Source organism: Erithacus rubecula (genome assembly GCF_903797595.1).
Source record: "Erithacus rubecula genome assembly, chromosome: 15".
Taxonomy (NCBI): Eukaryota; Metazoa; Chordata; class Aves; order Passeriformes; family Muscicapidae; genus Erithacus; species Erithacus rubecula.
The window spans coordinates 8,473,605-8,485,644 of NC_136667.1; the positions used below are offsets into that span (position 1 = coordinate 8,473,605).

The 12,040-nt window shown below is 39.8% G+C and overlaps 1 protein-coding gene and 1 long non-coding RNA gene across 4 annotated transcripts in view; one reads left to right on the forward strand and one right to left on the reverse strand.

Moving 5' to 3' along the window:
* Positions 1-5,990, forward strand: part of COMMD5 (COMM domain containing 5) — a gene marked incomplete at its 5' end in the record, with an annotated part of 16,242 nt that extends 10,252 nt beyond the window's left edge. For both annotated transcript variants that reach the window (XM_079318930.1, XM_079318931.1), the window contains 3 exons: positions 1,208-1,303; positions 2,959-3,034; positions 5,471-5,990. In XM_079318930.1, the coding sequence (XP_079175056.1) occupies positions 1,208-1,303; positions 2,959-3,034; positions 5,471-5,572 (274 nt within the window). In that variant the 3' untranslated portion in view covers positions 5,573-5,990. The remainder of the gene's footprint in view (positions 1-1,207; positions 1,304-2,958; positions 3,035-5,470) is intronic.
* LOC306808384 lies at positions 1,968-11,903 on the reverse strand. Of its 2 annotated transcripts, none has more exons than XR_013776011.1 (3): positions 11,767-11,903; positions 10,981-11,119; positions 1,968-2,110 (listed from the first exon to the last, which is right to left on the reverse strand). It is a non-coding gene; the product is annotated as an uncharacterized lncRNA (long non-coding RNA). The 2 variants fall into 2 exon arrangements; XR_013776012.1 differs by lacking the exon at positions 1,968-2,110 and adding an exon at positions 4,933-5,357.
* Positions 11,904-12,040: the final 137 nt, after the last annotated feature.

Genomic DNA, 12,040 nt, shown 5'->3' on the forward strand with positions numbered 1-12,040 from the left:
TAATTTTTCTGGGCAGTTTCTAAGGGCCCAGCTAACTTGCACACAAGAATCTGAGTAGTGATATTAGACTGCCATTCCCACAGTGCTTGATTTGTTCAGAGAGGATTCCTTTCTGATGCAAAATCTGTAATTAGATTATGTCTAGCACCATGGATAAAGGATGTAATGTTTCTTATTCTGCCCTTAGTGGAATTACTGGAGTAGCCTTAAAATGTACCATAAATAAATTCCAGAGACATGGGATTCTTAGAGGGGAAAAGAAAAAAGTAAGTTACACAAAGTCCAGAAGTCCAGCTCCTGAATGGACCAGCTCAATGACCTCATTCTGAAATTATTTCTGTGTATATATCTAAAAATAAATTGTTATTATGTATTTGTATCAGATTTTTCATTTAAGTATATAGAACTTAGGATGCTGTTAAAATTTTTTAAATTGTCAACCATCTGAAGTTTAATTGCTGTTACCCGTATTTCTGCACAGAAATAAACTAAAGCTTGATCAGCCTGATTCTTCTTGCAATATGAGTAACAAATTAAATGCTTGGCTTCTTATGCATTGGACTAGGCTAAAATCTTGAAAGCTGTTCTGGGTTTGGCAGTGAGCATTATGTAAGGAACTTAAAGTTTGTAAATTATATTGGATCAACAAGAGCCACTATGGTGTTTTTTAAGGATGCTTCAAAACACACTCAGTAGAACTAATATTTCTATGTTTTAAAACATTGCTGCTTGCCAATACTTGATGTTTTTTTGCTGAAGAACAGTGACCTTATGTAACTCTTTTGCCTAAGTCACTTGTCTTGTCTCTGCTTGCTTGTTCCTGTTGGATTTGCATGAAGGTAAAGGTATATTTGCATGTCCCTTTCTATGCCTCACAGTTGCATGTAATTGAAATAACAGGTGTGCCAGCCACTACAATAACTCTTAGTAAACTTTATAGTAAGATGAGTTTACTAGCATTACACAGTCACTTGGTCTCTTTTTTCAACATGGACCATAGTTAAGCAGAGAAAAAGGGGATAATCTTACCATAGCTGTCTTAAATCTACAAAATGCTCAGCTTGTTCAGACCTCTTTAAGTGAGGGCAGATGTAGGAGAGAAACAAATTCCAGACAGGTTTGTACTGAGGAATCCTATTTTCTCTTTAGATTGGTTCTTCTTTTATGAATTTACATTGCAGTCTCTTATTTGTGTTTCACTCTTCAGGCGTCCCACTTCCGAAGGCACAGCTCTGATACAAAGAAGTCGGCTACCAAGTATCCAGGACTTCAAGTGGAGAGTGGATGTAGCTATATCCACGAGGTATAAAAGACAATCCTGCACAGCCCTGGAATTACCTAGGATCAAACTGATTTCTTGTGCTGCTTAAACATTTTATTGGGGTCAAAATGTGCCTTGCTATTAGGGATTGGCAAGTAGCATTAAACAATAAGGTGGAATTTTCTGAACAGTGTAAAAGTCAGTGTATATACATACACTTTACAGCTGGTAACATTTCACTCAAAGTTTGAGTCTCTTATTTTAAAACTTAATAAGAGTGATACAAGTCCGTAGATCCTGGTGATGATGACATAAATTAGCCAGACTGAGTCTCAAGCAGCTAGGTAAGATCTTAGCTTTACTGAAACAGGGGAGGGTATTCATCTATTCCAACTTCTCAAGCAGACCATCATTTGTGGCACATGTTAAATTACTTTCCATCTCATGCACTCTGCTTCTACAAAGAGAGGTTTCATGACAGCACCTTTACACTGCCATAATTATGTAACTGGTCATTGAACTACCTCCTAGTTTCTTTCACTACAGAAAGCCTTTGAGATCATCCTGCCTGTGCCTGCAGTGAACAGCTTCTTACCATCTGCCACAGCAGAGGCACATGGGGGATGGATCTTTGGCTAGAGCCAGAAGGAAACAGAAGCATGTTGTCTGTGGTGTTTGGTTGTAAGCAAGACAGACCAAGCTGATAGAAATTAGATGATCCAGTCTTTGTTAGTAGTATAAATTATTAGCATGAATGACTTCATGTTGCATGTGTGAATACCTGCATCTGGGAGAGATTGCTGTCACTTTGCTGGCAGAGAGGCCCAAAGTTGATCAGGGATTGTCTTCCTGAAATCCAGAAAAAAGGCTCCTAAGAGAAAATTGGAATGGCCACAAGCTACTATCAGGTGACTTTCTGATGAGCAGTGCTGTAAACACCACACAAGTATCACTACGAAGAAGAAGAATCTATACTGATAAGAGAGCAAAATGTCCAGATAAACATCCTCAGGCACAGTGCTTGCAAGCTGCAAGCAAATCCTGTAAGTTGTTTTCCAAACAACATAGGAGCAATACATTACCAGTTTTTATTTTCCTTCCTTTTAGCTTTGTTTTCAGTTAATCTTCCCCCTGGGATTCTTTGTTTATCATCCCAGCCTCTGCAGGGAGGTACAGCAGCTTTGGGCTGTAGTGCCTGTCTGTACCTGAGCAGGCTTTGGCAATGTCAGTTGATGGAAGCTGCACAAGAATGACTCATTTCCCTTCTTTGGGTCATCAAATAAAATAACACACAATTTTAGGATGAAGCCTGGAAGAGGTTGATTCCCCGAATGAGGTGGCAGTTGAACGTATGAAGGGATGGAAATGATTAATGCAACATGGTAAATTGCATTAGAAAACTGTGTGTTATTATTAGCAGTACTTGGTCACCTCTTATCCCTATCATAGTTCCACTAAACCAATTCTGTAAAAACGAAAATGCTCCTAAACTTGCAGTTACTAAACTATTAACAAAATGTTAAGTCTCAATGCTGAGGTAAATTGGACAGAACTGTTGTGTTCATGAGTTTCCAGCAACTGAAATTACTCATGTTCTGTGTAAAGCCTACATGAACATCTAAAATTGTTAATGTGCAATGCTGTACTCACCACGCTGCTGATCTCTACTGCAATACTAATGATATAAATAATTTCAGCTCACTGGCCCGTGCACTCCAGCCATCCATTCTGATGATGATGAAGCTTTCAGATGGGACAGCTCATCGCTTTGAAGTAAGTCTGATTGCCAGAGTAAATAGTAAGGAAACCAGTTCTAGTTTTATTTAGAAATTTGAATTATTACTTAAAACACTAAAGCTGTTGTACACTATGTGTTACCACTGTTTGGTTTGCTTTGGAATCCTTCATGTTCAGTGTAGCCACATAAAATATTTAATGAAATACCAATCAAAATAATTTCATACCTTGTTTCCTACACATGTTCTGCTGAACTGTAATTCATTAGAAGAATATTAATTACTGGAAAGCACTATTATATAATATCGGGTTTGATTAAAAGTTATGAGGTTGTTATGAACTGTAACCTTCAGCCCTGATGGTGGCTCTTGAGGACAAGGAAATTACTGGGGTAGTTTATATAATATGTGATACACTTCTAAACCTTCTGCATTTGGCAGAGAATGGTAGCATTCTTTTCTATGGCAGAGGTAGTTTTATTCTTTTTCTTCAGAACTGTTCTGGCAGCTAGAAAGAAAAGAAAACCTAAAAACCTCTTTGCTTGTTACAGGATTAGTCAGTGGCAGTATTTATGACATCGTACCTAAAGGCTTGCCAGAAGATGGCATAAACTCTTCCATAATTTTAACCTTTGAAAAGGAATGCTATTTGTTCTATAAATAACGTGGCAATGCGTACAGGAATTCAATGCACAGCAGGCATTGTTACATTTGAACTCTGTACAGATTTTGGCTTCAGTTCTCCAATTTGCAGTAGTCTGGAAGAAGCACCAAAGCCCTGGGGTTGAAAGAGGTGGACTGATTTTATTGTTAAATTGTTTTGCAAGAAAGCATCTGTTGAGGAAGGCATGAGTTCTGTGCTGCATTGCAAACTGTTGAGGGTGTCACTTCACAGGAGATCAAATTTATCCTGCTGGACAGTCCAGCTCAGCATCCCATACACTGTGTTTGAGGACTTACATGGAACTTAAGTGATGCCATGGACTTCAGGTTAGCCCTTTACAACAGGGTAAGATTCACTTGTGAGAAAAAAAATCTGGTTTATACTTTTGCCACTTTATTTCCTGGCATATAATGTCAAGTGTTGGTCTTGGTGCCATTGTTTCTGACTGTTTTGGTTTGATTTTAGAGTTTGTTTGTTATTCTGCAGTGGAGATGTGTTTGTCCAACACGTGCAGGAGTACAGATATCTGATAACAAATAGTGTGCTTCTCTTAGAATCAGCTCTCTGCTCTTGCTGTTGCTTGGATTGGAATGCCAAGGGTGTGACTGCAAACAGGATTTCTATCTGATTGGTGGTCTTCCCACAGTTAGCAGCTCTATGGAATAAATTTTGTTTTGGTTCAAGATACCATATGCAAACAAATACAGCTCTCAGATCTTCAGTTTTCCTTTATTTGAACATGTTCAGAATGTCCTGCTAGTTAGCAGGGCTTATGTAAGATGCTAAGTCCAGAAAATAATGCTATTGTGAACAGTTTTAAAATGTATTCAGGGAGAAGTTACACTCCTTGGTCTCTATTTGGTATTTTAATCACAGTGTAACTTCTGACTGAAGTTGTTGTTTGGGATTTTTTTTTAAAGCAGTGGGAATTGCAGCATTTTGTGTCTTGTTGTATGTACGTCAAAAGTGGAAAGGACATGGTGCCTTTTTGTGCATTTCTGATGTATGTGGAAAATGCATGTGGAAAATGTGTTGGATTCCTCTCATATAAATGGTATCTGTGCTATGGTGGGCAGAAGGATGACAAGGGTCTTTGCCAAAAGAACTGTGTCTTCAGTGCAGTCAAAGAGTAAATTAGGCAGTGCTGTGCAGACTGTGTGGGACCAGCCAGACTGCACAGGGCACTCATGTGAGCACGTGTTTGTGCACTGCACCAGTGTCACCAGTCTGTGCCACCAGTCTGTGCCTGCGCTCAGCTGGGAGTCTCTTGGGCTCAAAATAGTAAAGGAGAGCCCATGAGTCTCCTGCACAGTTGAAAATGCTTTGTATGTTTAACCCTAAGTCTTTTGCCTTCCATATGTAGTGCCTAGTTACGTTTGCTCTTGAGGTTGCTTCCAAGTCTCTTGCCTCGAGTCTCAATTCCTTTCTCTTGCAAGTTTGCACAAGCAGAATATCTTGAATTTGTTGCTTAAGAATTCTGTAGTCTCCACAGCCTTCCAGATGTCTTTCCTTCCAGCCCATGACTTTTGTATCACCCAAGCAGTTCTCAGTTTACATCCTTGAGTATCTCCTTTCATCAGGGAGTACAGAAAATGTACAGTGTAGATGTTACTTCTGTCTTTTCCCACTGTCCTTTTCCACGTGGATTTAGATGAATTAACTGAATTTTATTAACTTTGAATCCTTTGTCTTAAGTCTGCAAAAACAGAGAGATTTGCCTTACACTGCAGAATGTTCTATACAGTATTCATGCCTTAGTCAAGGTTGCTGAGGTGTCTTGTGTTTTCTAACCTGAGTATTCTGTTTCAGGTGCCAGTTGCAAAGTTTCAAGAGCTGAGATACAATGTTGCCCTTATACTGAAGGAAATGAATGACTTGGAGAAGAAGAGCATACTGAAGATCCAAGACTGAACACTTATAAATTGGGAGCTTATGGAAGAGATCTGAAACCCTCAGCACGTTTGGTGGATGCAAAACAGGACCATCACCACTTTGCCTCTATGAACTTCAATGTGGCATTTATGATGTCTGCTGTAAATATTTTTTTTTCAATACAAGTGTTAAAAGCACAAACTCTTTTTGTAAGACTTAGGAAAAACAGAAGATTTATCTGTTGAAAAATATAATGCTGTTTGTGAACATTTTTGCATGATTCATCAAAACTTTTTTTTTTTAAAATAACTGTCTTCATAGATGTAAGAGTCATTTCTGATTATGATTCATAACTATTTTTTTTGAAGTATGCTACTGGAAGCCCTATCAATGTGTATGTATCATAAGAAAGCTCTGCAATATTTCAGATAAAAAATAAAATAACAAACCCACTCCTGCCTTCTAGTATGACAAATGTGATCTTGAGTTTTGCATAAAATTCTTGCCTCATTTCTTACTAAGTTACTAAGGCTTAGCTATGCATATTTAAAGGCTAATTTGGAAGAAAATTAGAAATCTGTGGATTAAGAAAGAAGTATCACCTGAACTTCCAGGACTAATTCCATGGAATTACAGCAGTGGAAAAGTGAAATCTGTTTCTTAATTGGTTGATCAGAATGGGCTAAATAGCAGTCATCTCATGGTTTTGTAACTGGAAATGCCTGCCTCTTGTTTCATGTGTTGCCTGTGTGTTGGATTCCATGAAGTCAGCTGACATGACAAGGCAGAAACCTCTGGCCCTGCAGTGGTGATGAGCAGCAAGAGGCAGTGATCTTGTAACCCACTACAGCTCATCAATCATGCAAGCCAGACCCCAGGGTGAAGGGGCAGCCTGCAGCCTCTGGGATGGAAGTCACAGCTATGAGGATATCCAAGCCCCCAGGCTGAGAAAGCAGTTAAGCACAGGCTCAAGTTTCCTGAGTTGCTCAGGCAATTGGACTGGATGGTCATAGTAGGTCCCTCCCTTTGTACTGGAATAGTCTAAGTTATTAATAGTCTAAAAAACATAAGTATTTTAAGTATTATACTTTGCCAAATATGGATGAATTTCTCACTCCTTGCCTGAACGAATTTTCCCCAGCAGCAAAGACAGGGAGGCTGTGAGCAATTTCCCAAAGACAGCAGGTTCTGGCTCTAAAACTCAGTTTGTCAGAAGTCAGATGTACTTTAGAAAGCACATGCCAATGTTACTGTTAAGCATTGTTTTATTCCAGCTAATTGCAGGGTTTCTGTCACAGCAATACCACCCATACTTATTTCTTTCATGTTTTATGATTGTAGAACTTGCCTTTATCTTCCTCACTCCCTGCAGAAAACTATCAAAATTAAAATTGTGGACTAAGGAGGCCTTTTACACTTCCACAGATGTTTGTGTAGGAAAGGATGACTTGCCTTTTGGCTTTAAAAAATCACAACAAGCATAGTAAGATTTATTTGTCCTATTTCTAGAGGAGACTTCTTTGACAGCAGTCCATACCAATCGAAAGATAACTGAGAATAGCTGTGGTCCAGAAAGCTTTTAAAACCTGTGCAATAATGTACCCTGTAGTTACAAATAAACCATCAGATACTGTTTCAAATAATTCAAAAGCTTCCTGTTCCATTGGCTTTGTAGCAGACTCATCAATAACTTCAGCCTTGATCCATACTGCATCTCAGCCTTTCAACTTCCAAGTGGACTGTAGACTGCATTAATTCTTCTATGAATCTTGTTCACCTTCCTTCTGTATTACCACAGGCTGTGAAACAAAACATAAATCCTTTGTGTTCCTTGTTACAACATTTCCTGTTTGAGTCTTTAGGTTTGCTGTTTGTTTCAAACTGAAAATGTATCTCAGCTGAGCCTACGTGAAGTCCTTTCAGACAAAGAGAATTCTGCTGCATGGAGGTAAAATGACCTGTTGCTCAAGGCATTTGCAAAGTCATTTTTCCTGGTCAGAGCAGAGGAATCCACAAACACCTTCTAGACAGAATATATTAATCTGATTGTTCTGTGACAACAATTGCTCATGTTCTTCAGAAATTGAAAGACTTCTTGATCAGGTTTGTCATGTTCTCTGGACCACTTGTCCTGAGTTTGTCTTGCCACACATTAAGGACCAGTTTACTGTTGGAGGGTTACCATGTATAATGATGCATGCTTGAAAACCTGAGATGTTCATTCCTCTGTACTTAGGAATTAATTTGGTCTTTCCTCCTGAGAGATTTGTAAAGCAGAAGTTGTCACCAGAATGGCTAGTGAGTCTTCCAAATATTGTTAGGTTTTTCAGAATTCAGTGTCAATTACTTGCTAAGTATTTGTTCAATGGTGAAATATCTTCTTCCTTCACAGCTAAAATACCCCAGAATTTGTATTTCACTGAATTTCTGGCTGTTGCCCTTTCATTCCAATGCAGAACCAAAGTAACCTCCTAAGAATCTGGATATGGCTGAACAGAAATTCTTTTCTTCAAGTCACTCTTGGTTTGGTTATCTTCAAAGGCACATTGTGAATCCCCTTTCAGTATCATGCAGTGAGAGATACAGCCTGAGTGGGATGCTTGCTTTGTCGGTCCTGAGGTCTTGTCAAGCTGATCACTAGTCAGTCATCAATTAGTCAGGCAGGGGTTTGTGTGGGAAGGGCACTGGGGTTTTTTCTTATTACACAATTAATGGACCAGTAGGTAACAAGAACCATTTTCAGGCTCTGTTGGTATTTTTCCTTGAGAAACAATACCCCATGATAATGTTGTTCTCTCTATTGGCCCCTTGCATTTATTTAAACTGGATCGTGTATTTGTGTCTTAATTGTAGTAATTTTCTAACCATGGCATATGGACATAAACTTTTCAATCACACTTTTTCTTTAATTTCCTTTATAGAGAACAGAACATTATCTTTTCTTTCAAGATTAATTCATTTTAAACAGATTTAAAGTAAAAACTTGGACTTGATAGTTTCTCAATGTAAATCATGTGTGTATGATAGCAAGGATGCTCAGTACATAAAGGAGTACTCACCGTAGGCAGAATGCAAAAGAGGAGGCAAAGATAGTTGCCAAAAGTCATTCAGAGGTTCAGTGGCAAATTAACACAGAAGAACGTGCATGTCTTCTCCTCTTGTTCCCTAGGCATAAATTAGAGCAGCTTCCTGACATAATGATCAGGCCTCTTGCTTGTTTTTTTTTTTTTTTTTTTCTTGAAATTGCCTCAGCTGCATGGGCCATCAGTCCAAATCTGTTCTTGCTGTGAAGTATTACAGTGCATGCAGAGCACATGGAAATAAAGAGCCATCTGTGGCTGGTTTTGTGATGTGACTTTTGACATTCCTTCTTCCACTAGCAAAGGAACTTTCCTCCTCCTCTAGCATGACTGATGGTTTGGAATTTCACACTTGGAAAGATGCAGGTTTATTGGTGGCTCTTGTGGACTCAAAGCCACTGCAGTTTATAGATTCAGAAGAAGGCTGAGGAATGTAGTCATGCTCTCATGCTGCCTGTTATGCCAGCCATTAACTGCTGGAAGAAGATCAGTATTGTGCTCATTGTCATTAAAAGGAAGAAATTAAACCTCCCTTTGCAGAAAAATCATACAAGGGAGATGTGCTTTTGCAGAATGAGTCACCTCCTCACTTTAACTTTGTCTGTTTAAGTAAAGGATAAATCCATTCTTGATCTCATGAACAATGCAGGTAGGCAGGAAGGTGATTTTTACCTTTTTCTTTTGTTTTGCCTTCTAATCAAGTACTCCTCATGACCTACTGCTGCTCCAAATCCATGAATATATGTATGAATGTATGAAAACTCCATGCTTTCAGGATGTGTTATATAAAAACACCCCAGCATATCTAGATTATGTATGATCAATTTATACAGCTGTTTTTGCTAGAAAAGTCTTTGCAGAGCCAGGTCTGATGTTAGAATCAAATATTTAGTAGTTGTTTGACTTCTAGTGAACAGTAAATTAGTATCTTGGCTTTAAAGTATTTTACTGTTAGTGACTGTACAGCTCACTCTGTACCTGTCACACCCCACCAAGTACTAACATTTACCAAACACCACACATACCAGGAACTAGGAGAGGCAGAACCAGCTGGTTTCTCCCCTAAAAAGTCTCAGAGTTGTTGCTCATGGGCCATCTGTCATAAGGTCTTAACTATTTGCAGGCTTGGGATAATGGTCTGTGTTCTAAACCCTCCTAAGCACACAGCTCCCCACCACGGGGAGTAGTTCACAAGCACAGCTGCTCTTTTCTCTTGAAATGTTTCAGCCATGTCCTGCTGGTAGAGGAGAATTCCCAGAAATGCATTTCCCAGTGCCTTTTTGAGACTCCTTTCAGTCCAAAGTGCTCAGACTGCCAGCCAACTCTGCAGATGCTTTCATACATTGAGAATAGGAGCTGTGGAAATTCCTTGCAGAGTACAAATGCTGATTGCATTTCCCATGATAAATCTATTCCCCTTCCCTATCTGGAATTCATGTGCTGCTAGAAACCCTCCCTTTATACCATGATTTATCTCTTTAAGTGTCTGCTATGTAACTATGTAAATACTGGTGGCGTATCTCTGATAGAGATTGTCACTGCATTGCTACTGGTAACCAGTGGTTATGTCACTTTCCCTCGCTTGAATAGGCTTTGACTCATAGTGGTTTTCAGGACAATGGTTATAAAATAACACACTGAAGGGTTGCCGAGACTATAGTTTTGCAACAGAGACAACTGTCGACCTCAAGACTACAAGAAAGCATCTTTCTTCTTTTTCCTAGGGGTTTAGTTCTTTTATACCATGAGATTTTCTTGCATGGAAGTTTAGAAAACAAGAAGCCTGTGTTAGCAAGCTGGAGCCTGGAGGGAAAACCCCACACCCCTGAGCACAAATGCTCATTCTTTCTAACTCTTCTGAAGTACTGCTTAACTGAAATGTTAAGTGCTTCAGTAGTCCCACCTTTCTTTCTTTTCATTATTTGCTGCAGGCTGTGCCATACTTTGGATTAGGTCTGATTTAATTTATGGCAGAAAGAAGTACTGAAACCAGTGCATATTCAATTCTTTTTCTAGTTAAAGGACTTGCTTGGGAACAGTAGCTAGATGTTAGATTTTTTTTTTTTTTTCCCCTTCTATTTTTTTTTTTAAGATTAGTGAACCCTAGAGGCAAGGGCCAAATTTTTGGCAGATGCTAAATGTCTTCACATCACAGGAATCAAAAGACAATTGAAGGGTCTGATGACTGGCTTGTTTTTTCAGGTATAGGTCTGATTTTTCTGCATAAGCATAATGTTGCCTACATATGGACACAAACATGACAAAAGTAGTGTGTATCATTAAAAGTTAAAATCCAGATTTTAAGCAGTTTTAAATGGATCTATCTCTTTAAATCTAAGTTCATCTGAATTTTCTCAAGTATCCTACCCTAAACAAGGTCTTGCAAAACTCAGGTTGCCTCTCTTTTCTTTCATCTTTTCTTCTGTCCATTCAAGCTCCACAGGCAGGGCTTGTTTCTTAATACCTGCTTAGCTCACACAGTCTAAACTGGGGAGTCCAGACATTTCTGCCAGTAAGAAAATGGAAATTAATTCCTTCATCCCCTCTCTTGAGCTTCATGAGGAGGCTGATTATACCAGTAATAGGATATCGTCAGAAATTTCAAATTCTGCAGTAGATTTTAAGACAGTGTGAAAAGTACTCTATATTTTTAGAATGTATGTATACATAACATGGACATTTCTGGTAACTGTAAATATGCATAAAGCTGCAAACAAAAAGCGTTACACAACTTCTTTTAGAGCAGCTTCTTTTCTGTAGTAGCACAGGTGATTTTCTCCCTAGACTACATTTAGCACAGACAGTTACACAACTCGTGCAACTCTCTCATCTAACGAGAATTGGTGGGAAGATACAGATGGGAACGGTCAACAGAGCTGCTCTTAAACAGAAGTACATCAGAAGGCATGTGCGTTTTATCTAGACTCTGGCACGGGCAGATAGAGCTGTGCAACATGCCACACTGCAAAACTAAATAAACACAAGGTTTTGCTTCTAATGTTTTCCTTAGTTGTTCTAAAACCAGGAGTACCTGACATTAAAATAGCTTCACTGCTACGTCGATTCCCTCAAAGAGAATTATTAACTGTGTAGCTCCAAAGCTTCGCGATTCCAGTTCTAGCAGGAAATCGCAATCTCACTTTACAAAATCACCTCGAGCCGATATTTCTTTCGCACTACCGGAGGTACCAGAGCACCGACCGCACATTCCGCGTCTGAGCGAGGCGCCCGTGCAGACCAGCGGGTCACACCGAGCTCCGCGCACGGTGCGCCCGGCGGGCAGCGCTCCGCAGCCCGGCCCGGCGCCTCCCTTCTCCGCACGGCTCCAACGCCCCGCGCCGGGGGAAGCGCCGCCGGGACGGTGTCCGAGGGGGCGGAGGAGCCCTCCCGGGGAGCGGGGCGGCCCCTCCCGGGGAGCGGCGGGCGC